At 42.3% G+C, this 27,332-nt stretch overlaps 2 protein-coding genes across 3 annotated transcripts; one reads left to right on the forward strand and one right to left on the reverse strand.

Annotated features, from left to right (window-relative positions):
* Nucleotides 1-3,481: 3,481 nt before the first annotated feature.
* On the reverse strand, nucleotides 3,482-14,843 carry tbc1d2 (TBC1 domain family, member 2). Its single transcript, XM_030765502.1, has 13 exons — nucleotides 14,406-14,843; nucleotides 13,036-13,174; nucleotides 9,951-10,074; nucleotides 8,729-8,853; nucleotides 7,910-8,172; nucleotides 7,376-7,765; nucleotides 6,878-6,988; nucleotides 6,607-6,779; nucleotides 5,792-6,292; nucleotides 5,379-5,499; nucleotides 5,000-5,185; nucleotides 4,570-4,691; nucleotides 3,482-3,683 (listed from the first exon to the last, which is right to left on the reverse strand). The coding sequence occupies exons 1-13, from the start codon at nucleotides 14,841-14,843 to the stop codon at nucleotides 3,482-3,484; spliced, it is 2,895 nt and encodes a 964-aa protein (XP_030621362.1).
* Nucleotides 14,844-16,295: 1,452 nt separating this feature from the next.
* elp1 (elongator acetyltransferase complex subunit 1) lies at nucleotides 16,296-27,087 on the forward strand. Of its 2 annotated transcripts, none has more exons than XM_030764806.1 (37): nucleotides 16,296-16,342; nucleotides 16,546-16,747; nucleotides 16,907-17,059; nucleotides 17,187-17,268; nucleotides 17,384-17,464; nucleotides 17,622-17,707; nucleotides 18,044-18,143; nucleotides 18,243-18,333; nucleotides 18,568-18,691; nucleotides 18,887-18,980; nucleotides 19,228-19,458; nucleotides 19,607-19,777; nucleotides 19,919-20,003; nucleotides 20,119-20,280; nucleotides 20,386-20,492; nucleotides 20,901-21,004; nucleotides 21,178-21,231; nucleotides 21,618-21,723; nucleotides 22,053-22,168; nucleotides 22,450-22,523; nucleotides 22,665-22,743; nucleotides 22,836-22,915; nucleotides 23,003-23,143; nucleotides 23,233-23,318; nucleotides 23,419-23,567; nucleotides 23,760-23,883; nucleotides 23,990-24,087; nucleotides 24,253-24,454; nucleotides 24,617-24,678; nucleotides 25,025-25,087; nucleotides 25,196-25,256; nucleotides 25,365-25,478; nucleotides 25,715-25,826; nucleotides 26,117-26,244; nucleotides 26,417-26,568; nucleotides 26,825-26,903; nucleotides 27,001-27,087. In XM_030764806.1, the coding sequence occupies exons 2-37, from the start codon at nucleotides 16,598-16,600 to the stop codon at nucleotides 27,066-27,068; spliced, it is 3,969 nt and encodes a 1,322-aa protein (XP_030620666.1). In that variant the 5' UTR covers nucleotides 16,296-16,342; nucleotides 16,546-16,597; the 3' UTR covers nucleotides 27,069-27,087. The 2 variants fall into 2 exon arrangements, with proteins under 2 accessions (XP_030620666.1, XP_030620667.1); XM_030764807.1 differs by having other exon boundaries at nucleotides 18,047-18,143.
* Nucleotides 27,088-27,332: the final 245 nt, after the last annotated feature.

The following is a 27,332-nucleotide window of genomic DNA, read 5'->3' on the forward strand; positions in this document are numbered from 1 at the left end:
ATACAACAGATTAAAGGAAGTCTGTTCCACAACTGTATTCAGATCAGCTGTATAGGTCATCTGTGGCTATTCTCTGGATTTGCTGGGTGGCTACGTCTGCTGGTTTTCTAAAGAGTTCACATATGCTGATTCATACCAATTGGATCAGATATCGACTGCTTTGCGTTGTTTTGTTTTCGACTCCTCGCTGACTTGGGAGGTTTGTCCTTTTTTCCCCCCCCCGTGTCTGCTGTGAAACTCAGTTGAGTTAAAAAAAAAACCTTCAGTCCTGTAGCCACTCAAAGCCAGGATGGTCCAGTTCAGTTCAAAGCCCTGGCCTCTCCACCCTTTGTATGCGATCTTCACCGCTACCCTCTGTAGGAGGGCGTGGCGTCCACTCCATGTCACTGAAACGCCTCCGCTTCCCTGAGACACATGCTGCTTTGGTCTAGGCTCAAGTTTGGTCGAAACAGTGAATCCTAGTCAGCCGTGGATAACGCTGATGTAGTAGTGGATGACTCAATAAGACTCGTTCATGATTACCTTTCACATGCTGCGCCCTATGGAGAGACCAGGTGCTTTTAATCCAGCAAAACACTACTGCAACACCCACAACATGGGGTGGGGGGTGGGGGGTGGGGGGGACTGCAGTAAACTCAAGTCTTCCTACTTGCACTACATTTCTCAAGAGAACAATTTCTGTGAAGGCATCTCTGCGAAGTTAAGGTTGAGTGGGCGTGAAGAGGCACAAAAACTGGCATCTTGCCTTAACCAGTCCAGTGGGCCATACCCCCCCCCCCCCCCCCCCGCTGGATCTTAATGGTTAGTTACAGTGCAGTACAGTATTTTTTGCCCCTGACATGCAAAAGGTAACAGTGCTTGTAAGCCTTAAAAACAAAAAAAACTCCTTTTTTGATTCATAAAGGCTTCTAATGCCCAGATATGATGGGAGCAGCTGAAGAGTAGTTGTTTGTAATTTTTTTTTCAGTGTACTAGTAAAGGAATCAGAGTATTCCAGTTGGTTCTTCAACTTTTTTTTTCCCTTTCCTTTTTTTAATTTTTGTACTGTTTTGTCAAAGGGATCGTAGTGGATTTTATGGTACACTTTGAAGTGTGCAACTTTGTTTCTGTGCGTGCGTGCGTGTGTGTGTGTGTGTGTGTGTGTGTGTGTGTGTCTGTGAAATTGATCGTATTGACTGAAAAATAGCAAACTGCCTCTCTTGAGAAGAGACATGAGTGTGACTGAGTTATCTATTCATTAGTCTTTGTCTAGCATTTCATACATTGTGAGGGAAGCCATGTGATGTTTTATGATATGGCAAAGAGATAGTTAGTAGAATTGTTTCCTCTGTCTGGTCTAAGACTAGGCAGCTGTAGCTATGAAATAATAAGAGCATGAATCAAGAAAAAGGGAAAAAAAAAAATCTCAACTGATTTAACATTTGACACACAAGTCTGATGCTCAAAGCATGATAAAAATTGCACTACTAAAATGATATATACATTTTAACACTAAGATAAATTAAAGATATCTGTAAAAAGTTTCTAGTTAAAGGAGTCTTTAGTGCAGTCATTCAATATAGAACTGTTTCATTAATGTTTTAGATAATTGTTCTTGGTGAACAACTATTGCCCTTAAAAAGCTTGACGACACAAGTAATAATCACTTTTTTTTCTGTAAGGGTTCTATCAAATATTAAATATGTTTATGATGGATGAACAAGTTCATTTCCTATTTAGAAAGATAGTGCTATAAAATGACAAATAAGAAAGAGACACTGCAAAAGGATATCAGAGCAAAGTCATGATTGTGACAGAATCTTACAGTCTGTAGATCAGACACTGTGGCTAATTCTAACCACTTCATTGTTTTTTTTTTTTTGTGGGTTTTTTTTTTGTGCCAAATTTTAGCAGCTGTGCACAGTGGGGAAAATTCAAAACACAACGCACAAAAGCTGCATTGTGCATACTAGTTGAAAACACGTTTGTCTTTTTGTACTCTCTCTTCTCTTTTTTTCCTCTCTCTCTCTCTCTCTCTCTCTCTCTCTCTCTCTCTCTCCCTCTCTCTCCCTTGATAACCCATGCTGTTCAGTGACGGCTGTGGTTCTGGGCTGGACATGTCAGTCTTCATTAGACTTAGAAAAGCCCGCTTAGATGGAGTGCCAAGACGGCAAAGCCCATTGCAACTGTACACGTTCAACGATCTGCATGCTTCAAGGTTTTTTGGTTTTGTTTTTCTTTGTCTTCTTCTTCTTTTTTTTTTTTTTCTAACTCTTTAACAACGAGCCATCTACGTAGGATGTGAATTGTTCAGCATTAGAATCCATGTGACTAAACACTGAATTTAACAGATAGAACAATAGCTTTATTCAGCAACAAGCCACTGTTTTTTTGGTGTTGTTGTTTTGGGGTTTTTTGTTTTGGGGGTTTTTTTTGTTTTTTGTTTTTGTTTTTTTTTTGAGATGTGAGTCTATTTCTCCTCTTCATTCTGGGACACTGTGCTTCTATTCTTTGTTACGGGGAATAGGCTGTTCCGATCAAAAAGATACTGTTATGAATAGGCAATACATCAGTTTACTTGTCTGGTGTAACACTAGCTTTTAGCTTTTATCTGCAGTAAAGTTGTTTGTAACATGGACTAAGTTTTGTTTGTTTGTTTAATTTTTATATTTATTATTTCATATGTATCTTGTTTTTTAAAGTAATAAAATGGAAAAACTTTCAGTGTTTTCAGCTGTTTTAACTGTCACACACATTTCATATTACTGTCTCTGAAGGCTAAACTTTGATTGAAAGTAAAGGATTTTTTTAAAACACAGAATGAGTAAAACATCTAAAGGCATATTTAATTTATTATGAAAAATGTTGACACATTTGTAACATGCATATCTTGTTGCTAGACAAAAATCCTACTATATAGACCAGAAACATTTTGTGCGCATATAACAACATATAAATGAAGTGTAAGAACAGCAATATCATATCTACACTAAATGTTAGTGTATAAAAAACAACAACAATATAAGAGTTCTTTGGTATTTACTCTTGTAACAGTTGAAAGTGTTAACATTTCAAAGTATATTTCAAGATCTGCTTTGTTCTAGGCACGAGCCATTTAAAGAAAAAAAAAAAGGGAGTGTTTTTGCTTGACAATAAGTGCATTTGTTATCGACCCTTACTGTAGGTATCGAAACCTGTTACCTACTTGTAATCCGTAACCAGTCATATTTAGCAATATTGCTTACATATATTTACAGAGTTCAGAGCTGTGCTTCAGTTCTTATCTGTGTCATCATTACTATGTGCTTAACTGCACACATACCATGGGACATCACCACGTAAAACTGTTTCATCATACCAGCAGAGTCACAGTGATGAAAAGGAATGAGAGAATTTGGTGCACATCTCTTCCAGACCGCTTTCCCCTGTCTCCTTACCAGCCCAGGTTCAGGGGTCCCCGTCTCTATGTACCACAGAGTGTGTATGTGTAGTGTGAGTCCATTTATGCATCATCGTCATCCTCGCTGGCGATATTGTCCAGCTCTTTGTCCTCGTGGTGGGAGCTCTCGGTGATGTACTCCCTCTGCAGGGCCTCCAGCTCTCTCAGTTCTGCCTGAAGCCTTTCCAAATGCTGTGTCCTTCTTTGTCTCATCAACTTCTTGGGGAATGGGTTCATGTCATTGAAGGCGATGGCTGTTAGTTTCCTTTAAAGTAGGTTTGAGATTTAAAAAAGAAAAATTAAAAAGTACAGGGGTAAAAAAAAAAAACAAATACACAAAAACAGGACCACACCAAACATCTTTTCAATTTGGGTTATAATTATTTTGGGTTTGTTGTTGCTTGGTGCCTTGTATTTTTAGCTCACGGGTACATGGTGCATATTTGAGTAGCGTGCAGTGTCTTGAACTATACACTGTAAGAACAAGATCTTGCCAGCTGCAGCCCTACTTTGGAACTTGCCATGGTTACAGAATAATTACCCTGTTCCATTTCATTAAATGGGTCCCCAGAGGGATTCCTATACACTGCAACTTTACATGCCGCCCACCAATCCACTCCTCGCATCAAAAGACCTATATGCTGTCTTAGACATACAGACTCAAACGTCTGAGACTCAGTGCTTGGCGTCGTCTGTTTCTGCTGCTGCTCACTGAATTATATATGGTGATGCCTGTCTAAGGCAAAAATAGCTGCACTGTCTACTCGGCTGGCAACAGACTGCTGAAACAAAGGGGGGGAAGGTAGGCATGTGAAAACAGAGAGTAGACTCAAAGTGTAACCTAAATGAGAGAGGTCATTCTGTATAAAAAAAAAAAAATAGAGAAATGACAGGTCCAGCATTGTTCTTCCACGCAGAGAGCCTCATTAGTGTTTGTGTTTTTAAAAAAACAGTAATTATTAGAATTGCAACACGCTAATGTTATCGAATCAGTCTTAAAGGAAAGCTCACGTGAAAAAAAAAATGACATCTGGTTTTGCAAGAGTACATGACTTCTTTTTTTTTTCTTTTTACATCTCCACGTGCTGTTGACATGAGATGATCCTGACAGGAGAGCGGGTGAATGTGTGACTTTGACGGGTCTGTCTTACCTGCTGTCAGTGATAGTTTTGGTGAAGAAGCGAAGGTACTGATAAATCTCCACGCTGTCGTGGATCTTCAAGATGTCCTCCTCTTTATATTTAAAAACGGCCAGTGCATATCGAAACATCACCTTTTAAATAAGACATAGATTTATATTATGGGAAGCATTTTATTTCTCTCATTTATCAACATGTCCTGTTGGTTCCTGAGCACCCACTCTGTAAATACCTCCAAATACACTCATCACACCCTTGTAAAGTATTTGAATACTCTGGCAATGGAAAACTACTTGAGTGTTCAGCTATCAGTTTGACCTGTAGTTACTATGTAATAGAAGTGCCATTCGTTCTATCACACCACAAGACCTTTATGTTTAGAACAATGCTAGAGTGAGAGAAAATCCCCCGCTGAAAATTTCGACGTGGATTCAACACAAACCTTCGAGCCCTCGTAGAGAAAGGCGTCCCACACCTTCAGCAGGATGTCACTTGGCAGGCTCTCCACAAACACCACCAAGAACCAGTTGAAGGTGATGAGAGACACATCCACGTTGTGCTCCTCCAGGTGGGCCGTAAGCCGAGGCATCTTCTCTGCCATGAAGTCTTTAAGCACCCGCTGGTCTGCCTGCAGGAGGAGGTGAGAAAGAGTTTATTTCGAGAAACAGGCAGACGTGGGGAGGAGGAACAGAGGGAACACAGAGGGAGAACAGGGCTCCGTTCCAGAGACAGACAGATACAAACCAATCAGCCAATCATTCTATCTTAAGTTCCAGTAACTTTTAAGGTAATATCCTAAACAGTGTACGATATCACCCTACCTGAGAGGCCAGGAGGGTCTTAGTGTAGTAATTTGGAGGCATAAGAACCTCAACCACTGCCACCAGAAACCAGAAGGCTTCTTCTTCATTTTGTAACACCAGCAGACCTATAGCAGCCAGCCTGTAGCAACAAAGAGCATGACGAATCATGAAAAACAAACACCAGAATGATGGAATATATTCTGCATTTAGTAGGGAGAACTCAAATCAGGGATCCTTTTTTTGATTGTTGATTGAGTAACCACTAGATGGCAGAATTTCCTAAGAATGTGCTAACACGATGCCCAAGCGAAGCATGTGAGTAAGTTATATGATTTTCACTAAATGGAGAGACTGTCAGTTTGGATATGTCAGAAGAGACCGTAAGAGCATTCGGTTTGAGTGCACTGCAGTGTGGGTCGACTGTGTGGTACCTGTTAAGCCCCTGACAATAGCCCACAGTGGGATTCTGCCAGGAGAAAGCACGCAGTACTCGCTGAAGCTGCTGCAGAGCAGGACTGGACGGGGAGGAGAAGTTCTGGTTGGTGGTGAGGGTCCGATGCAGGTCCAGCTGGATCTGCCGGAAGGCCGGGTGCGGGGACGTGCGGCTCTTCTCGCACAGCTCCTGGTACCGGTCCGGATAGCGATTCCAGATCGAGCGCGTGCGGGTCCGTACCACCCAGCGCCACACCTGCTGGCGGTACTCGCGCGGCACGCCGCCGCGCAGCAGGTTCTTCAGCTCGTGAGAGGGGGACAGGTCCTCTGGAGAACGGCCCCCCAGGTACTGGGTCCAGCGACTCAGCACCGGCCGGTCCCCCGCTTCCTGCACTAGCAAGTTTTGGGAGCGGATCTCCAGGGCCTGGATCTTACCCAGCAGCTTCATGTCCTCTACCTCATAGTCAGGCATGATCTTAAAGCCATACTCATCATACTCCCTAGGAATGATTACTGTTTATCAGTATTTATATAAGGCATGGCTGCAGTTCATGAGAATCAAGTACTCTCTATGAATACACATATGTATATAAACTTCTAAATCAGATACATATATATATATATATATATACTGCCTAATATATTAATATGTGAAATATACAGTGTTAGGGATTTATGTTTGACTATATGTTTTGATTGAATATGATGAGAGTAACTACTTTTATACTTTTCAGAATAAATGCACTTTTTAAAATTGGTTCTTTGTACCTTGTAGCAGTGTTCACTGTGTAAACTGTAGGATAAGGTTTTGTACCTGTTGGCATTGATACTGAGGACTCCATTTATGTCTCCGTCCAGAGCATCCTCTATGAGCTTTCTCACTGCCTCCCTTTGCACAGTGTCCAGTGTCTTATTCTCCTGAAGTTTCTGAAGAACCCCAAGGTATCTGCTCTCCATCCGACAGTTAGTGGCCTCCAAGTAGGCACACTGACACAAACATCAGAGATGGAAATTATGAGAGCATAATGCCCCTGAATGATCACTGTTGGTTAAAATATAGATACTTTTGGAACAAACCAACTCACCTTCACCATCAGACATTTTTCCCGCTCTGAGCTGTTCCGCCAGAGCCTGGTTAGCTGATAAATCTCCGAGTTCAGAAACCTGTTCTGGGTCTTGTAAGCCTCCAAATCGTCCTGCGACGCAAAAGTAATACAGAGATATATATTTTCTTCACGGGTGGCATACGCGGACGGAGTGTTTATCTAAATGACTAAAATAATTCCACAGCTTCATGGTGAGGTCTTCAACACGGAACAAATTCAACGAGCGCAAATTCTATGTCACTAATAAACTGCATTTTTGGTTTGAGTAAATGGTATGTGAAATGGGGAAACAGGACCAAAATTTTCCCCATATCCCTAATTTGGGAAGTCCAATCCCAAGTGATTGTGTGTTCCTGCACTGTTAGACCGAATGTTAACTAGGTGTATTATTCAGGGGCCTTCACAGTCTATCGCTACAAAACATTTTGCGGTTACTCACGGAGATCCTTTGTAATGAGCGTTGTAAAATTGACATACCCTGAGGTTTTCAGTCTCAAGGTTGAGCTGGCGGAAGGTCTCAGCGCTCATGCCGCTGGAGATGTTGCATTGTGGGTCAGCCATGCAGGTCACCATCTGCTCAGACAGTCTGAGGATGACTTCTTGTTTGGCATTGTTCTTGTCCATGAGCAGCTTCACGTTGTCCTGGAGCTCCGCTATTTGGACGTCCTTCTGGGTCTGGCTCTGTCGCAAAGCCTCGGTCTCCCGCCGCAGGTCATCTAAACGCCCTTGGAGGTCCGCTACGTGCCGCTCGCGATGCCGCAGCAGCTCCAGACGTTCCTCCTCGCCCTTGGCAGCCAGGAACTCGGCGCAAGTACGTTTCTCCAACTGAGCTGCCTCCAGAGCTTTGTGTAAGAGCCAAACTAATTTCTGAACACATCAGAGGTCAAAAGAGAGTGTTTCAATAAATCATGCAGCGGTGAGTAACGCGGGGCTTGTGCAACCTGTTCTGAGTTCAAAAGAGAGAACAGGACTCTACACGAGTGCTGTCATAAATACAGATGCTGTGTTTACCTTCTGGGCTTTGACTTCTTCAGCCAGCGTGAGTTTCTCATGATGGAGGGATAACGTCTTGTCCATGGCTTTTGTCTCCTTACGGTCGAAGGGAACGGTGGCCGACAAGCCCCTCTTCATCTTTCTGCTGCGCGGGGACGGAGACAACCCAGGAGAAGGGGAGGGCGAGGGGGAGCGCATGCTCTCACGAGTACCATCAGACACAGGCTCAGCCAAAAGAACAGGGGTCTGAGACATGGACTGGCTAGATGGCACGGCTAGGGCTGCAGAGAAAGGTCAAAACAAATTAGTCTAAGTACAATATTAATGGCCCATTAATTAACATGATATTGTAACTCAGAAAATTAGACTTATTAGGATTTCCTGTTTTAATTAGATGAGAAATAAGATGAATGCTCAGGTTTCTTACAGTTAAATATAGTTTCATGAAAAGTCACCATGGGAAAAAACACATATTCCTGCCTTTGTGGATAATTTGACAAAGCACAAACTTGCTGTAACATTAGAACTAGACATAAATAAAACATGACACCAATGGGTAATGACTCAGCATCAGTGTGTATGGTGACAGTCCAGCGGTTTTAGTGTTAAGTTTAAATCCCTGCATTAAATGCGGGTGCCTACTGCTCCTAGTGTGTGCTCACTGTTCCTACTGTGTGTGTGTTCACTACAAGATAGGTTAAATGCAGAGGACAAAATTTGCTACGGCGATCTAAAAAAAATCTGATTTCTCTTCTGATTTCTATCCTCTAAATGTGGACGTAATTGTGGATCATTGCGAGGTTTGTGTGACTGTTTTTTTTGGTGGGAGATACTCACTCTGATGGTTTGGTACGGGGGTATTTGGGGATTCAGATAGAAAGGAAGGGACGTCTTGATAGTGGAACACACTGCGGCTGATCTCCTGTGAATTGCGGTTTTGCCGTAGACTGTGCATAGAATTCCTGTAAGACGTACACACACATGCACAAGTTGAAAAACACCAATAGAAACAAGACATAACACCACACTGCCCTTTTTGAAGCATTTCCCAGAAACCCTGCTGTGGTACATTGGTGTGTTGTCAGACAAGGTTTAGGCGAGCCCTAAAAAAAAATCAATATCTCCATACTACTCTACGCTACTATCTGCACAACTCTGGATTAAACTCAAGATTGTGTTTTTAACTGTGAGAAATGCAAGCCTTTGCAGTCTGAAATTGAGAAAGTGAAGTGACGTGAGATGTTCTCATTTTGGAAAACTCGCTACAGATGAAAGAGGGTTGGGTAATTCCATTGCCTTAAGGAAAGACTGTAGGTCACTAACTCTAAAATGTTGTTCACATACGTTCGAATCTGACCAAAGACACACGGCCTCTGTTTACTATACTGAAAATTTCACCCTTTTCATCATGTGCCTGAAATGCTAAATCAAGCAATCCTTTTCCGTGCTGTTCCCTTCACATACACGGCAGTACCTGACATACACGTTTCCATTTTCCTCATAACAAGTTTTCCAACCGCCGTTTACACCACATTACTTCCCCTTCAGCTAACAGACCCACTGCACCACTTCCACACTTTAGAAATTATTACACTGTGTGGAAATGCTAGACTTTACAGCAGTGGTGAACCTTGTGCAAATTGTCTGATATAACCATAGGGTTACATGATATCAGTCTGATAAAGAACTGAAAAAAACAAAACAAAAACCAAAACCAAAATGACTGTCTTGTGTAAATGTTGTCTGAATATCTCACGATATCTCATTGCTGAGGTCTCATTCAGTTACATTATTTTACATTATAAAACAGAACTTCCTAAAATGAATTTACAGGGAACTTGTGGTTTTTTTTTTTATGAAAACATTTTCAGACTGTAATCTGTTTATTTTTTTTTTACATCAATATCCCCTGGGGGAGTTTTGCTGAAGGCTTTCACTTTCCTGTGGAAGTTTGCAAAGTTACTTAGAGAAACAAAAACGACAATAAAATTTCATAAAGAGGAATTCACCTAATTATTCAAATATTAGTGAAAGAAACAAAGTGAAACCGCTGACTTACTGAATCTCTATCAGGGGGTGTTTGAGTGACACGTTCAGTGGACTCCGTAGTCGTGCTATGGGCTGACTGGCAGCCTCCTCACCCACAAGCCCTGGTGGAGTCTTCACTGTAGGTAAGAAGTCCTCTACGGTAAAACGAAAAGAAAAGAAAAGAAAAGAAAAGAAAAGAAAAACGTGAACAATGCCGCAGCACCAGATATTACAGTGGAGGCGTTTTCCTGAGTTGTATAGGACAATAACAATTACATCATGACTGTAAATACAGTTGGTAATCTTTTGTTTGCTGGACTGTTAATTATGACAAGCTTGTGAATGTGTTTTGACTGGGTACAGGTGCAGGTATATGGTTCCTCTGGCACAATGAAAGCTCAAGAATTTACAGAAGCATTGTTTTGATGGTTAGAACACTGACTCGTTCTGAATGCAGAACAACCCGATCAAAACACTTCAAAGGTCTTTATAGTGCAACAGCTCATGATGAGATATGCTGGAAATTAATCACAGAAATTCTATAGACACATACGCTGATAAGAAAAATGTCTCAGTGAAAAAAAAAAAAATCTAAATAGCTTTTCTTTGTAGTGGATTTGCTGTGGAAATAGTTGCCATAACTGAGATTTACAGGATTCTTGATAAGTGTTCACATACATATGCCAAACCAGGTAAGGCCTGTTCAGGCTGTGACAAGCCCAAAATACCTCACAAAACAAGAATGCCCTACTAGTGTCTGTCTTCAGTTAAAAGAGAAACCAAAGCAAGACAGCAAAATGCAACCGCAGTGGGAACAGACCATACACTGTTACTTTCCATCATTCTGATTAGTTATACACTTGTAAAAAAAAATGTGTTAACAAAATAGACCATATGAACTTTGTATTTAAGATGGAATAAAAAATGAGGCAGACCTAACTTTGTGTATCTATTGGACGGTTATGTAGGGCAGGGGGCAATATGAACTTACATCTACAGCATTTCCGCAAACACTGGCCATCTGCCTCAGCAGTTCAGACACATCTCCCCACTTCCTCCACTTGACTAGCAATACGGAACCTCTTCCTGCAGGTGTCCCATCAACTTATACGCCAGATGGACAGGAACACGGCTTGTGTAATTCACTGGAATGTGCTGTGTGCTCAGAGCATCACCATAAATACACTTCGTTTTCTGACTAATTATTTCTTCTGAAGTGTCAGAGCACCCCATACGCTGTCTTATATTTGCAAAATCACTGCAGTCAGTCGGAATCGCACTTTTTTTCTTTCATGCTTTGATATTTTTTTTTGTAATGGCACAAACCCTTGAGGCAAGATTGCTGTGAAAAATGTCTGGTCTCTAAGCTGACGATAGGAACAAAGATAAACTGATATTATCATGCGGTGATGCCAATTAGCTTGGCACTGACAGGAAATGTCTGTGATTTGCAATAATGAGTAAACACATTAAAAGTCCACTATCTAACCCACTCCCTACCTCAGTATATACACTCTGCCCAGTTCAGTTCATCAAACCACTAATAGCACGAGGTTGCCAAGTCATTTGCCTTTTCAAAATAAACAAATAAATAAATGAATGTTGCCAAACAAACAGCCCGCTTTGTTTCCTTGACCTTTAAACTAGCTACAATGTCACTGTTACAGCGGTTTATTAAAACAGTCTAAATGTACGTGTTATCTGCTAAAAATCCCTTCAGACCTAGCACACAATAGCACAGCCTGTCACACATCAGCTGACCTTGTGAAGGAGCTTGGATTTATTGTTCTGGTATTTTAATGCCCTCCAGGCCCTGGCCGTGCAGTCTGCAGTCAGACCGATCACGGAACCGAGAGACTGCAATGTTTATGTGAGATCCTTGCATCTGCGGAGATAAAGTTTGCTGACTCACATTATGCACTAAGAATAGAACTTCTTTCCTGGTCATGTAAAAGTCCCCTTTGGGATATGCCCTGGTTTGCAAAGTGGTACAATGTACTCGGAGATTGCTATCGAATAGAAGAATGAGTTTCCCAAAAATCTTAAATACTCTGTGAATCCACACCCTCATACCGGCTCTAGAGATGAACATCAGGAAAGCCAACTGTTATTTACCCAAACGCTAAGCAAATAACCACAGCGCCTTAAAGAAACCCAGTATCAAGAGATGGAATAAGTGTTGAACACTCTTTTCTGTTTAACTGCATGCAACAGCTGCTGCATGTGAATGACTGGAGAGAGACTGTAACCAGACAGCAGCATTGTGTAATCCTCATGTCAGTGACTTCAATGGGTATTTCCCAACATTTCCTTAAAAAAACTGATCCTAAATACATCTAGCCCCTGTAACCCCCCCCCCCAACACCATACCCACCCATTTCCTCTATGTCAGAGCCACTGTAGCTTATTAAATACACTTTCAACGGCGATTTCAGAGGTAGGTCTCTTTCTCAACACACAAGATAAGGGAGTGAAAAAAACATTTGAAATGTAGTGATAACTGCTTTATGGTTTCACGTGTAATTTACTAAGAGTATCTACTCACAACATGGCCTCACATCATAAACGTGTTATAAATCCCTATTTACTTTACCCTGGACCGCTGTAATCAGCTGTATTAGCATAACTTTTATCTTTGGTGATCAGGATATAAATGAATGTACTGGTCTGTGTGGTTTTTCCATTTTTGCATTAACTTGCTTGTGTTGCCCACGTAGCAGACTGAACAGCTAAGATTTGAATCCACTGAAACACTCATCGCTTGCACTACAGCTCGGCAACAACAACAACAAAAAAAAAAGTTGCGGTGAAAGGCAATTTAGAGACCAACTGCTGAATCATTTGTCACTCCCAATGCAACTGTCTTCTCGATAGTGCATGGTGTCTGTTTTCAGGCTAGGGTGGGGGAGGGGATTCTTTACAAAGTAATTTCAGACACTGATCCACTGGACAGTTTATGGTATGCTGGTACTGTATGTGGTACGCCAGCAACATGGTCGATGACATGGAAGCTACCCAGCGCAACACTGAGTCTGCTGTTGTCTTGCGTACTATGAGATTTAAACAGAGGCAGTAAGTTCATGTGTGGCACAGTTATAAAGTAGCACCCTGCTTACCAGAACAAGTATCCTTTTCATCGTGTTGTTGACGGTCAGGGGTAGGCAGGGTTAATGCTCCGGTCAACTGGTTCCGATGTTGCCATCTCTTCAGCTGAAGCTGCTGTAGCCAGTACATCTTGGCATCACGATTGGCCGCCTGCAACGAGAAGCCTGTTAGTATTCAGGTCCATTATAGTTCAGAAACGGCGGGAAGAACACAAAGAGAAGAAAGCATGGACTTTCACTTCGGTATTCTGGTTCCTGGCCTTAAAATGTCTCTCTCACACACGAGTGTGAACACAGACTTGGGGGGGGGGGGGGGGGGGGGGGGGGTCTGTCTGCGATAAAGACGTGAGGAAAATTTCCCTTTTAATAAAGAGGACTTTTCATTAGAAGCAGCTGCTTGACCTCACAAATGACACAAGCTTTCTCTACAATAAGGAAAGAGAAGAACATTGAGACCACAGCTCACAATAGCTTCATTTCTCCATCAATGCCTCCTGTTTCACTTCCACCATACCAGAACACTCCATTCAGAAATATCGGTGACTTTTGGAAATCATTAACAGATAAAATGCACATTGCTAAGATTCAGCCGGAATCGTCGCACGGAGCGGTTAATGTATTCCAAAAGTCCCTTACAATCCCGCAAGGACAGTTAATACCTAAACTGACGACTAAACACTGAAATTCACTTCAAGTATGTGCATGTGTTTGTGTTTATCTGTCTGAAAGACCTTTGCAATATTAAACTCTTTCAACAGGCAAGACAACTTAAAATAACAATGAGAAACAACTGCAAACATTTTGTGCCATGCTGAACTTAAAGCACAGGCCTGGGTGCATCACTATTGCCAGTTTTATGTCTAAATCTGGAAAGGTATTCACACTAGAAAACTGACTGTACTTACACTTTAGACTGTACTTACACTTTAGACTGTACTTACACTTTAGACTGTACTTACACTTTATGTACTTGTCCAGCGTGACTTAGCATTACGCTCTACACCTGAGATTGTCTGTGTCTGGACCAACCATGGAGCTGATGCATTTCTCAAGGGCACGCAGTCAGAGACCCATAAGACTAAGGATTTGAACTCACATACCTCTAGTAAATGAGCTGTGTCCTTTTCCACTAGAAACTGCTATACTATTTCATATGCAGACATTTCTTGTGGATGTTTCCTCGTGCGCGCGTTACTCATATTCACTATCAGATGTTAGAGAATGCCAGAGAAAAGGAAAAAGAATGACTGAGATAGGACACCGATAAACTGATGATAAGAAGCTAAAGTAAAAAACAACATTTATCAGTCTCTCACATCAAACCCAAACATCAATGATTACCCAGTCAAACCCAAACATCAATAATGACGTGGTGGGTTTACCTTAAGGACAAAGAGCCTCTCAGGGGTCTGGATGTGGAAAGTGCCTTCCTCTCCTTGCAGTGGGTAACTGAACAGTGCGCTGGAGAGCTCTACCCGGCCCAGCGGGTTCACGTCTTGTGCCGTGCGATAGTAGAACAGCTGGCATTTCTTCTCCTCGTAGGTGAACCAGCGACACTTCCAGGCCTTGAGGGGCCCACCTTGCTTCTGCAGGTATCCGCAAAGTTTGGTATTTGACTGAGGCTCGGAGCCCATGGTGTCGTTTGGCTGGGTTTCGTCTTTACCCTGGTCCTCGCTGGACAGGTCTGTGCCTTCAGTGTGTGTCTCTCCAGAGCTCTCAGACATACTGATACAATCGTTGGCTATACAAGCGTCTGCTCGGACAGGAAGAGGCTGCAACTCTGCAGCTTTGGGATTTCCTTCTGGGTTGTCTCCCTCCATCAGGCTGCTGGACCACACATGGTCGATGGAAAGGAAAAGGAAAAGTAAATAAAAACGATGACAGAGGACAATGAGGAGGAGGGGGGGGGGGGGGTTGTCACTGTACTACACTGACCTATTAAAAGGCCAACTGACATATTGGGACGCAAGCCATAACAGGTAGATCCCTCACAGGGAGCCAAACAAACAATTTCACATCTAAAAAACATATTTGTTACCACTTTAGTTTTATCTCTCCCTCATACCTGAAGTTGGAAGTGAAATGTTCAGCACTAAAGTGAAATACAAAACATGTTAAAACAAGATTTGGATGATCAGTCTCAGACATGACAGTTGTTGCTTGGTCGTATTACAGCCAGCTACCACCGCTGGTTACATTTCCTCCTCTCAACTTTGTCAGTTTCTTTACTTGGAGGTTAATATGCAATGCGCTCGTCAAAATACAAGATACAATATACAGCGATACATTTAACAAAGAAAATTTGGGTGTAACAATCAGCTGGGCTGCCATGTGATCATACTGGTCTGTTTGAATATCCTTGTTCGGGTGTGATACTTACATTCTGATAGTCGAACAAAAAAAAAAAACACACAAAATGATCTGTATTAAGAGGAGGCAGTCCCCCTACATCAAGAAAGAGTGTAGAACTCACCAACTTACGGTTTTTAAATGTTACGTCCAGCTTACAACATAACTCGAACTCATTCAATATTAGGAAAAGCTGTGGTCAAATTGAAACCGCTCGGTTCTTCGGTTGCAGTTTATTCCTGACACAGTTAATCCCTACGTTCTTGATACCTTTTTTAATCTGTAGACGATAGGGGCGTTTTTACTTTCCGTCCTCTTACGTCGACCCCAAGGATAGAACACCGCAGCAGAAACATTTCAGAGGTAAATGGGTGCGTCATTGGGTGTGTTTACAGATGTCTCTTAAGCAAGAGTGTAAAGTATTCCAACTCGATCCAAGATCCTCAACCTGAAAACCTAGTGAACTGGTTTTAATTGATGTGGCAGTCGGGTGGGCCACTTGATTTTCACACGAATGAGTCTACATCAACAGAATTACACTCTCCGTGGAATGATGTTTCATGTGATACAATTTGATTTTAGTTCACGAAAATTGACATCACAGTCTCAAGACTCTCGAGACTCATCATGTTTTGTTTTCCGTAATAATATACTAGAAGTAAACGAGCTGCATCAAATTAAAATATTAATAAAACGTGTATTTCACATTGGGTATTACACAAACGACTCGTAATTTGTCCAACGAGGCAAAATTAGTATACTGTAAATCGCAAGATTTTTAGATCTACCGTATCTGCCTTATTCCTCCTAAACGAGAGAGGGGGCTCTATTATCATACGTCCACAGTGGCTTTCTCTGTTTTATCTATGGTCATTGACCCGTCAGGTCAGAGTTCAAAGTGGATGAAGTTGACAGCGTGTGTGGTTTGTGGGTAGCCTACCAACAAATTTCACAAGAAAAAAACTTTTAGGTATGTGTTATAGGTTACTTATTGCATACGTACTACATTACCTACCTACATTTTCGTAATAAGTAGAAATAGTCTAAACGAGCGAATACAGAGGCCCCGTTGATTTATTTATTGAAGGAGGCTAAGTAGTTGTTGCTTCTGGATGAGACTAGACAACAGTTACGTTGGCTGATGTAACATGATTTATACTTCCCTGCTTTTAGATATTTTTTCTCGCCCGCTAACTCTTGCTGGAGGGGGCAAGACCAGGATACTATGAGGAACCTTAAACCGTTGAAATGCTTGCGCTGTTTGGATTTGCAAAGTCCGGGGAGTCCACAGTGTTTTTCAGTAAGAACAGACACTGGCACTGTGCTCGTGGCTTCAGAGTTTTCCCTCACAGAATATGACCCACGCGCCGGTCAGGTACGTGGCTCTTGGGCGCGAGGTTTAACCCACCATAAAGCTAAAATGTTTTAAAGTGATTATTTTAATGTTCATTGGCTTTGTCAGATGACATTTGTCTATTTGAAAGAGAGAATGAACACACACACAGTGAAATCTAACCAGTGCTGATGCCAACAGGTAGTGAATGAGGTGTCTCTGACAGCAGAAGACTACCTTCCAGAAGATGGCAGTGGTGTTGTGGTGGGAATCCAGGACTTACCTGATCAAGAATCTGTCTGTATCGCCACTGGCAGTGGCGATGTCATTCTGTATAACCTCAACACAAACCAGGTTTGTGGTTCTGCTCAGTTTATGATATAATGATCTGCCCCTTCTCTCAGTAGTATTGAATCTCGTCCTTGTCGTCTATTAAAATTGATGTAATCTGTCCTTTCGCCCCGTTCTATTTGTCTCTCAGTTGGAGTGTGTGGGGAGTGTGGAGAGTGGTTTGACAGGCATGAGCTGGAGTCCAGACCAGGAGCTGGTCACTCTTAGCACAGGTTTGTGTGAGAGAGTAGACTTGTAGCCTCAGTTGACGTACCGTAGGATATGTGTTGATTATACCTTTTGAACCTGTTCCTCTTTCTCCTGTTTGTGTCTGGAATGTGATGACAGGTCAAGAAACCATTATTATGATGACCAAAGACTTTGAGCCCATAACTGAAGTCGAGATCCACCAGGAAGACTTTGGAGAGGGTATGGCTTTTAGTCATGTTTTGAAGATAATAGACATAAATTGAAGAGATGAATATGTTGTTTTGAAATGCTAAGCCTTAGTGTTGTTACTTCCTGGTCCTTTTAACTGTGCCTCAACTATCTTGCCTCAACTTTTTTTTTTTTTTTTTTGCATCAGGGAAGTTTATCACAGTTGGTTGGGGAAAGAAAGAAACCCAGTTTCACGGTTCGGAGGGCAAACAGGCCGCTCAACGAAAGACCACGGTAAGTTATCTCCTTTCTCTGATCAGACAGTACAGCCTCTCATCCATCCATCTATCCATTCCTCCATCACCAAACACCACTCACACTCAGGCTCGTAGACTCGCTCTTCAGTCGGGTTGTTTACACAAGCGAACCATGGCTCAAGCTAAAGGAGATTTTTCATTCAAAATGACGTCCTCTCAAACGACTACCCTTAAACCTTTTCAAAGAGACCAGGCCAAAATATCTGAGACACAGACGCATGTCCGTATATGTCAACATGTATTGAATGTTACCGCATATAGCAGCATCTTAATAGGTTTTCCTCTTTTTTTTTTAAATCATTTCATCTCTCAGGAGGTGCAGCCTGTCATGTCATGGGATGATCGTAGGCAGCGGATCACATGGAGGGGTGATGGGCAGCTCTTTGCCGTCAGCGCTGTGTGTCCTCATACCGGTACAGTCAAAGTCAAAACACTCTGAGTCAAGTCTCAGTCGACAAAACGCGTTCAGATGCGTAGCATTGTTCACTGACCTTTTTTTCACTCTTTCTCAGGGGCAAGAAAAGTTCGAGTTTGGAACAGAGAATGTGTCTTGCAGGCTACAAGCGAAGCAATTAATGGTTTGGAGCAGGCTCTGTGTTGGAAGTGAGATTTCTTATCTTTATCTTTTACTTTTTTATAATCATGTTTATTTTGAGAGAGTCATTGCCCTTTTTTTTAAGTTATGAAACTAATAACAAACATTAAAAGCCCTTTGAAATGTAGGCTGTATGTGTGTAAGCTTGTTAGATGAAGAAGGTTACATTCTGCACCCAGGTTGTTTTTGCTATTTGATTCCTACATAGCTAAGTGCTAAAATGTGTCGTGCGTTATGTTTAGACCATCAGGTAGTCTGATTGCCTCAACACAGCGGCATCCTAACAAGCACAGTGTCGTCTTTATGGAGAAGAATGGCCTGCTACACGGAGACTTCACTCTGCCCTTTGGCAAAGAACAAGCCAAGGTACAGTAGACTCAGGTCCTTTACTTACCTATGCCCAGTGGAGGGAGTAATTATACTCCAAAGTCCATCTGACAAAAAAACAATATCATTAAGAGTAATTTTATAGACAACTGTGTTTTCTGATAATGTCCGTGCATGTGTTGGGGATTATTAAAGAGTGTGTATGTGATTGTGTTTCTTTGCTCTGTCCCTCAGGTAAAGGAACTTCTGTGGAACAGTGACTCTACTGTACTGGCTGTGTGGCTTGAGGACCTGAGCCCTGGGGAGGACAGCCAACCTAACACATACAGTAAGCATCCTCTCCCTCTCTGCCTGTAGGCCTTTACTGTGTAGCTTGTCAGTTCTCAGTCTTTACAGTCGATCTATGCATTCTTCCGGAACACTCATTCGCCAGTGCATTGGCTTGCTGTGGACAAGTTAGTTAATAGTAACACTGTGTCAGTATTGCCAGAAAAAGGATCTGAAAGTAAACAGAACTCAACTGTGCTTCTGTAGGGACTATATTGATCCTCTCTTCCCTTTGTTGTTCTGTTTAGTTCAGCTTTGGACAGTTGGGAACTACCACTGGTATTTGAAACAGAGCCTACATTTTGGCAGTGGCCCTCTTAGGGCTCCAGCTTGCGTGTGCTGGGACCCAGAGAAGCCCTTGCGTCTTCATGTCCTAACAAAAGGATGGGCCGGCTACACCTACGACTGGGGCTGGAGCACGGAGCGTAGTCCAGGGGACGACTCTCGGGACAATGCCTGTGTCGCAGTGATCGATGGAGGTTGGGGCCCATCAGTATAAATGATGACTAATGCTAACATGACGTTAACCAAGAACTAACTAACTAAAGCAAAATGTATTTTTGTCATTGATTGCCAGTGGTATTTGATATTTCCTGTAGGATATGAGTTTTATTGTGTGTTTGACAGATAAGGTTTTGGTGACAACATTTCGCCAGTGTGTGGTCCCTCCACCTATGTGTGCCTATGAGCTCCAGTTACCCTCTCCTGTCAATCTCGTGACTTTCTGTTCTGAAGCACTGAAGACCAATGAACTGGCTGCGTTTACGGCAGACGGACGCATCTTTGTCTTTAATCAAGGTGGTTTCTTATTCAGTTACTCTCCCCTGATTCATGCATGGCCAATAGTCTATGTTAAGTGTATTGTCATGATGGTCTTAGATATTAGGGGATGTTTTTCTTGTTAAATAAGCATTAAAACGTTGCCTTTGCCACACACAGGAAACAGAGATGAAACTAAACCAGTCGCAGGACCTACTGGATTTAAAATGATTTCAGAAACTCCCACGTTGCAGAAAACATACAGGTATGTATATATTACACATACTCATTCTCTTTGATGTCAGGGCAATGTCTTACACAGCCCGACAGCTGCATGATCAAAGCTGACCGTCAGTGTGTCTCTCCTGCTCTCCGCGCAGAGTGGAGGTGAACGGGGAGGAGCCGTTGTTCCTGCGTTTGCTGCTGTGGCTGAAGGAGAGTCTGTTCCTGGCCGTCAGCTGTGGAGAGGATTTGAACCACTCTTGGCTGCTCATGCTCAGTGCCCCTGAGAGCCAGAGTCCAGAGTCCACCTTGCAGATCAGGTACTTCACAAAAGGACCCTCAAGCTATTATGACAATTAGAGAGCAGTCTGGGCCAGTTTGAAGGTTATAGTAAGGTCTGATGTTAACGGTGTTTATGTTTTCAGATCAAAGGTCCTGGTGGAAGGTCACGTGATCAGTTTGTGTCATAGACCTGTGAGTGGCACAGTGGCCCTGCAGCTGGAGGATGGCCAGATCAGAAAGCTGTTTTGGGGTCAGTGTGACATCAGTAATGTCTTCATGATTAAACCATGTTTCTCAGTTTATTCTTCACTCAGGTCTTTGTTCTGAGTTAGAACAAACCAGACTCAGTTTCAAGGAGTTTTAATCCGTTCAGTGAGTTTAATGGGAGATACCAACGCCAGACAAGAATGAAAGTGAACAAGCTGGGTGGACTTTTGGAGGATAGTTTGAGAGTTGCTGCGCAGTGTGTAGCAATCTCCTGTCAGTTATCTGTTTTTATTAACACTTTCCTTAAACTGGATTTGTCAGATGACAATTCAGATTTCGTATTCAGTTCTTCTTGACTGTAACTGATCTAATCATTATCTTACAATGCCATCAATGCTTCTCAAGAATAAGGAAGATTTTTTCTGTTTGAATGGTTTTTTTTTTGATTCAGAGTCCTCAGAACCAACAGTACGTCAGTGGCGGAACCATTCAGGCTGTAGCATTAACTTTCCACAGCCTTGCGTTCAAACCGGACTCTGTACCATCAGCGGAGAGGTGAGATCTCAGATGTCAATCTGTTTCTCCGGCATAGTTTAGATTACGCAGTCAACATTCCACCAGTGTTCACACTCATCAACTCCTCTGCGTGAGGATAATATTTCAGATATATGGGGACTACGGAGTGTTTTTTAACGTTGTTGTTTTGGTTTTTTTTAATCTTTCAACAGGAACATTTGATAGGTCTCACAGACAGATCACATCTTTACATAGGTGACACTGAGGTATGTCCAAGAACATGACACCAGGGGTCATATATGTGGGATTTCTGAATCAGATTGCTGATCTTGGATCAGGGTTTTTTTTTGTAGTCCTTACAAATAGAATTACACAGACTAAAGGGACCTGATCCTAGGTCAACACTCTTTGTCTGAAACAATGGATGCACTTGAACCAAGATTCAGACCACTTTTAATCCCATATTTTATGAAGCCCTCAGTTAAATAAACAAAGCTATAATGTGATGTAAAGCTTGATTGCCCATAAGACTAAAATATATTAAAATTTTGCCTTAAAGAGCATGACACGTTTCAAAGTATCCTGTGGTCTACCTTGGACTTCCAGTGCTGTGGCTTTCAGCTTGACCTCTTTCTGTTCCTCTTGTATCCAGGTGGCCTCAAACATCTCTTCCTTCGTGGTGTACGATGACTTCCTCCTCCTCACCACTCACTCACACACATGCCGTTGCCTCAGCCTGAGCACCCTGTCTGTCAAAGGTAAACAGCACAACAGGCATGACTTACCTGTATCTGTCTGAGAGGAGAGAGGGACACAATCTGGATTACTGAATAATCTTGTTTTTAAGTGAGGGAGTCAGAGAGCATAATCCCTGTCATTCAAACACGTCTACTCCCCGTTACCTTCCTCCTGCAACCCAACGAATGCTAAAACTGGCGAATCAATGGTAAACGTGAGTGTCAGACTGAATTAATCTGTTAAAAGTCTAATCAAAAGGAAGATAGAGGTAGAGCTTCGGTGAGCCAAGCGGTGTCAAATTGCGTTTCTCTACAAAACCCTTTTTTTTTTTTTTTTTTTATCTCTACAGGTCTTCAGACAGCGCTGGAGTCGGACGCAGGTCAAAATGATGAGACCCTGAGGAGAGTGGAAAGGGGCTCTCGTATTGTCACTGTAGTCCCTCAAGACACCAGGCTTATCCTACAGGTCAGGAGAGTCCCAAACAGTCCTGTCAGCTGGAACTCACCCGAACACTTATTGATATCTTAGTTTTTGTTTTTCTTGTTTTTTATTGCGCAGGATATTAGCTGTCAGGGTGTATTTAGCTCAGTATTTGATAAGATGCTTGTCAGCGTTGTGAAAATTAGTGAAATGTGGGGTTTTTTTATATGTAGGACCATGTTGTTCATCAGTATAAACATATTAACATTGCTGAAATTAAATATGAAGTAGGGTCTATAATGTATGTTCTCTGTGTCATTTCACAGATGCCTCGTGGTAACTTGGAGACCATCCACCATCGAGCGCTTGTGCTTGCTCAGCTTAGGAAGTGGCTCGACAGGTAGATGCAATTTCCATTTACAAACGCTGAGTAGATAACTATTAAAATGAATACAGTTTTATTTAATAGACGTAGTGAATTGTTTAAAATGTTGCTCAGCTAAGCAGCCTCTGTACTACATTTTACTGTTGTCTGTTACAGTTTGAAATTCAAGGACGTCTTTGAATGTATGAGGAAGCTGCGCATTAACCTCAACCTCATCTATGACCACAACCCCAAAGTGAGTGACCGCTGCCTGCTGTCGGCCTCAGCTGGTCTTACTGGTGTTACCTGATAACAATACTGTGATTCTTTTCTCTTATCTGCTCTCAGGTCTTCTTGGAGAACACTGAGCTGTTTCTGAAGCAGATTGACTCCATAAACTACATTAACCTGTTTCTCACAGAGCTCAAGTATGTGCCATTTCAGTGCCTCTTACTGTCTCTGTACATGTATTTTCTAAAGAGATCTGTAACCCAATGTAATTTATCATCCATCAGGGAGGAGGATACTACTAAGACCATGTACCCTTGTCCATCAAGTACTGCCAGCAAGCCCGCTACTCCAGGAACCGGTGGGAAGAAAGTAGACATTGTGTGTGATGCGCTACGGACCACCATGGAAAGTCTTGATCCACAAAAGTCAGTCGCTTGTCGGTGCCTTTGGTATGTGCATTAAACATTCACCAGTTTGGATGATGAGTCATGATTTCTCTCATATATCCACACAGGTATTGTCTGTGTATATTGACTGCACATGTGAAGAAGACTACTCCAGAGCTGGAAACCGCTCTCCAGAAGGTCCATGAGCTAAGAGGTGAAAACTTTGACATTTGTTTTTTGTCCAAGGTCTTTGAGGAGCAGATAAGTAACAGATCCATAAAGTGGTTAACGGTAATTCCTGTGTGTTTGCTCAGTGAACCCTCCAAGTGAAGCTAACACAGTGAGCGCAGAGGAAGCCCTGAAGTACCTGCTGTTCCTGGTCAACGTAAATGAGCTCTATGAACACTCTCTGGGGACCTATGATTTTGACCTGGTGCTCATGGTCGCTGAGAAGTCTCAGAAGGTTAGGAAAGAGATTTCTTGTTGCTTTTCATTAAGAAATGGAAAAGTTAGTTTTTAGTGGAAAATCAGCAGCAAATCCATCATATGGAAGAGTCTTACATAAGAACCTGGTTTAGGTTATGAAGCAGGTAATATCAGCATTAAAAACACATTGTTTTTTGTTTGTTTGTTTTTTGTCTTCTCAAATGTTTAGGACCCCAAAGAGTACCTTCCCTTCCTGAATATGCTGAAAACTCTAGAACCCAACTACCAACGTTACACTATTGACAAACACTTGAAGAGATACAAGAAGGCTTTGCATCACCTCAGCAAGTGTGGTGAGGGCTCAGTTTGTTCTGATTTTCAGTTTAATAAAACAAATGCAAACAGCATAAAACTAAAATGCTTTCTGTCCATACCTCCGTTTTCCATCACTCATGTCAGGCGAAGAGCATTTCACAGAGGCCTTAAACCTGGTGAAGGATCAGAGATTGTACAGTGAGGCTCTAGAACTCTATCCGGCAGATAGCCCACAGTACAAGGTTAGTCAAGCTTTATTAATATGTATGCGCTGTAAGTCTATGTTTTAATGTCCCTTTATTGAAAATATGGTTATTATTTTGTTGCCGTGTCCACGGTGAATCTTTCAGGTTGACCAGTAACTGTCTCTGCCTAATCATGACTTTTCGCTCGTCTGATCTGTTTAGGTGTTGAGCGTTGCCTACGCAGAGTATCTGGTGGAGCACCAGCAGGCAGAACAGGCAGGACTGTTGCTATGGCGATGTGGCGAGACAGCCCGTGCCCTGCAAGCGTTTGTGAGCTGTACCAGCTGGAGGCATGCGTTAGCTGTGGCCACTCAGATTCCCCTGCCCGCAGAGGAGCTGGCACTGCTCGCTCGAGATTTGGCCGGTATGTCGCAGTGTCCTTGGGTGTCCTCGCCTTTTTGTTCCTTTTCTTTGTCTTGACAGTCCTATTAGTTGTCACCATGATACAGCTGAATAACCACAAAGGGACATAACTTACATTAAGATGTCGTTATTTTGTGTCATTTTGTTTTTTTCATCGTTTCAGAGAAACTGATTGAGCTAAGAAGGCACACAGAAGCAGCTCTGCTACTGGAGCAGTATGCTAAGGTGCCTGAGACACATCACACCCTACACACACACACACACACACACACACACACACACACACACAGAAACACTGTTTTCTGAGAGAAATTGCAGCTCCTGCATGTAGTGCTTGTTTGTTTGTTTGTTTTATTCCCAGACCCATAAATAAGATGAATAATTCTTATTTCAGAAACAGTACCTGACACTCCTATTTCATCCATAAAACTATGATGACTGTCCTTGTCGGTATGAACTAGTGCGTAGAACAAGAACATTGAAAAGATTTTAGCTAGCTAAAACTCTGGGCGTGTGTGCGTGCGTGTGTATGTGTGTCTCTGTGTGTGTGTGTGTGTGTGTGTATAACTAGGACTGTGAGGAAGCCATCTCTGCTCTGATTGTGGGGGCTGCCTGGGAGGAAGCTCTCAGATTGGTGAGTCTTCTTTTTAACTTTTTCTATCCTCAAGTCCTTGCCACATGGATAACACATTAAATTTCTATACGTGATCTAAACAATTGTTTTTACGTCTACTCGCCATAGGTATATTTGTACAACAGGCAGGACATCATTGAAACTAATGTGAAACCTGCTCTACTGGAAGGTAAACCAGCCTTGAGTCTATTTTTATAATGTCCATTTTCAGCGCAGTGGTTTTGTGTCTATTCATTATGACCTCTGGCTCATGTCCTCTCTGTCTGCTCCTCTGCAGCACACAGTACTCAGATGTCTTTCCTGGAGTCTCAGAAAGCTTTGTTTACTCGTCACAAAAACCGTCTGGCTGTGGTGCGGGAGATGAAAGAAAAAGCCAGACTGGAGCTATTGGGTAAGGTAGTGGCTTTTCAGAATCTGGGTATATTGTTGAATCTTTACCATTCTAAGTACAGAAAGGGAATACATTTATGTGTTCCGGTAGCACTGATCAGTAATAAGGTACTGTCCTGTAAATAAAGGTGTATTATATCCATATAGCTCAGAGGAAGTTTATCTCTCAGTCATTCATCTCAGAGTTTGATGACACTTTTTGCGTCCTTCGCTGTTCTGCCTCTTTTACTTCTCCAGATGAGGACGGCCCAGACTGCCCAGATGCTGAACTTTTCTCTGAGGCGAGCAGTGTGATGACTGGCAGCCATCTTGGCTCTAAATACTCCCGCAGTAACTCTCGAATCTCAGCGTGAGTGACCAAACCTCATTCACAACCACATATTCTACATATGGACATATTCGATCTTGTCTTCACTTAAGCACCAGTTACATACATAGGGTCCTGTTACTGTGTCATTGGTACAATTTTCTGATAGTCCATCGGTATATATCCTCTAGGTGTAATGTTCTACATACTCAAACAGTCCCTTCGAAATGGGTCAAGGTACAGTGCGTGTAGTGCAGCTATGGGCACGTCTGGTGAATTTGCTAAGCCGGGAATAAAATGAGTTCTTTGGTTTAATGAAACTATCTGTGCAGGAGGTCGTCTAAGAACCGCAGGAAGGCAGAGGGGAAGAAGCACAGCCTGAAAGAGGGCAGCCCTTTCGAGGACGTCGCACTGCTCCATGCCCTCACGCAAATCATCCACGTCGTCGACAAGATGAGAGGTCAGTCGGACACACACACAAAGACATACACGCACACGCACACACACTTGCGTCTGTTTATAGATGAACTGATGTCTAAAACACAGAAAAGCTATTAGCATTTTAAAAGACAGTATAAAACAATACACAGGAGGTGATTAAATGCATTCCTTTGATTCACTATGTCCTGCAGAAGAGGTGCACAGCTTGCTGAAGGCTTTAGTGCTGTTCCAGTATGACAAACAGGCTTGTAGTCTGCAGCAGGACTACAGTGAGATCCTCCAGCTTATAGAAACAGCCATCCCAGAAATCTGGCATGAAGGCCTTCAACAGACTCAAACCCCAGTGAGTAACAGACCACACACACTCCTACACACACAGACACACACACACACATACATACACACACAGACACACAATCGTTATCCATCCTCCTCAGTCCTTAACCCCTCAGGCACCTACAGTTTGCACACTTTAGTATTTTCTCCTTATTACTGCCATTGAAACTGTAATAACACAGATATGATCACCTGCACTATCACATGTTCTCTCATAATCCCTAAAGTTTTACCAATGTTATTTTCAAATGTCTCTCTGTCAGGTTACAGGCCCCAACTCCACAGCAAATAGTATCATGGCTTCATTTCATCAGCAGAGACTATCTTCAGTGTCCCAAGCAGGTGAGAACCCCCACACATATTAGCATTGTAGATGCGTTTGTTCCCTGTGCATGATGACTTCCTAATGTGATATTTCTCACCCATTCTCCATTTTCAGACTCTGAGGCTCTTTCTCCACCCAAAATGAGAAGCTCTGTCAAATGGAAGCTCTGTATTCTTAAATAGTTTTCCTGCTTGTTTTGTCTCCCCCCCCCCCCGTTCCAGTTGTTTTTTCGTTTTTAAGTAAATATTATAAATATTCTATTATTTCAAAGAATGTAATTAAAGACAGAGAAAATAAAACTTATGTTGGAGCTTCTTTTTTTTTCAGAAATGCAGATCAAACAGTTATTGTATGTATTTTGTATATATGTAAGTGAGACAGTAATAAAAAAAATTAGCTTACTCTAACCAAGGGTAATTTATCATCCATGCACATTTTTGATGGTG

The sequence above is a fragment of the Chanos chanos genome, chromosome 2 (genome assembly GCF_902362185.1).
Source record: "Chanos chanos chromosome 2, fChaCha1.1, whole genome shotgun sequence".
In the NCBI taxonomy this organism is placed as follows: domain Eukaryota; kingdom Metazoa; phylum Chordata; class Actinopteri; order Gonorynchiformes; family Chanidae; genus Chanos; species Chanos chanos.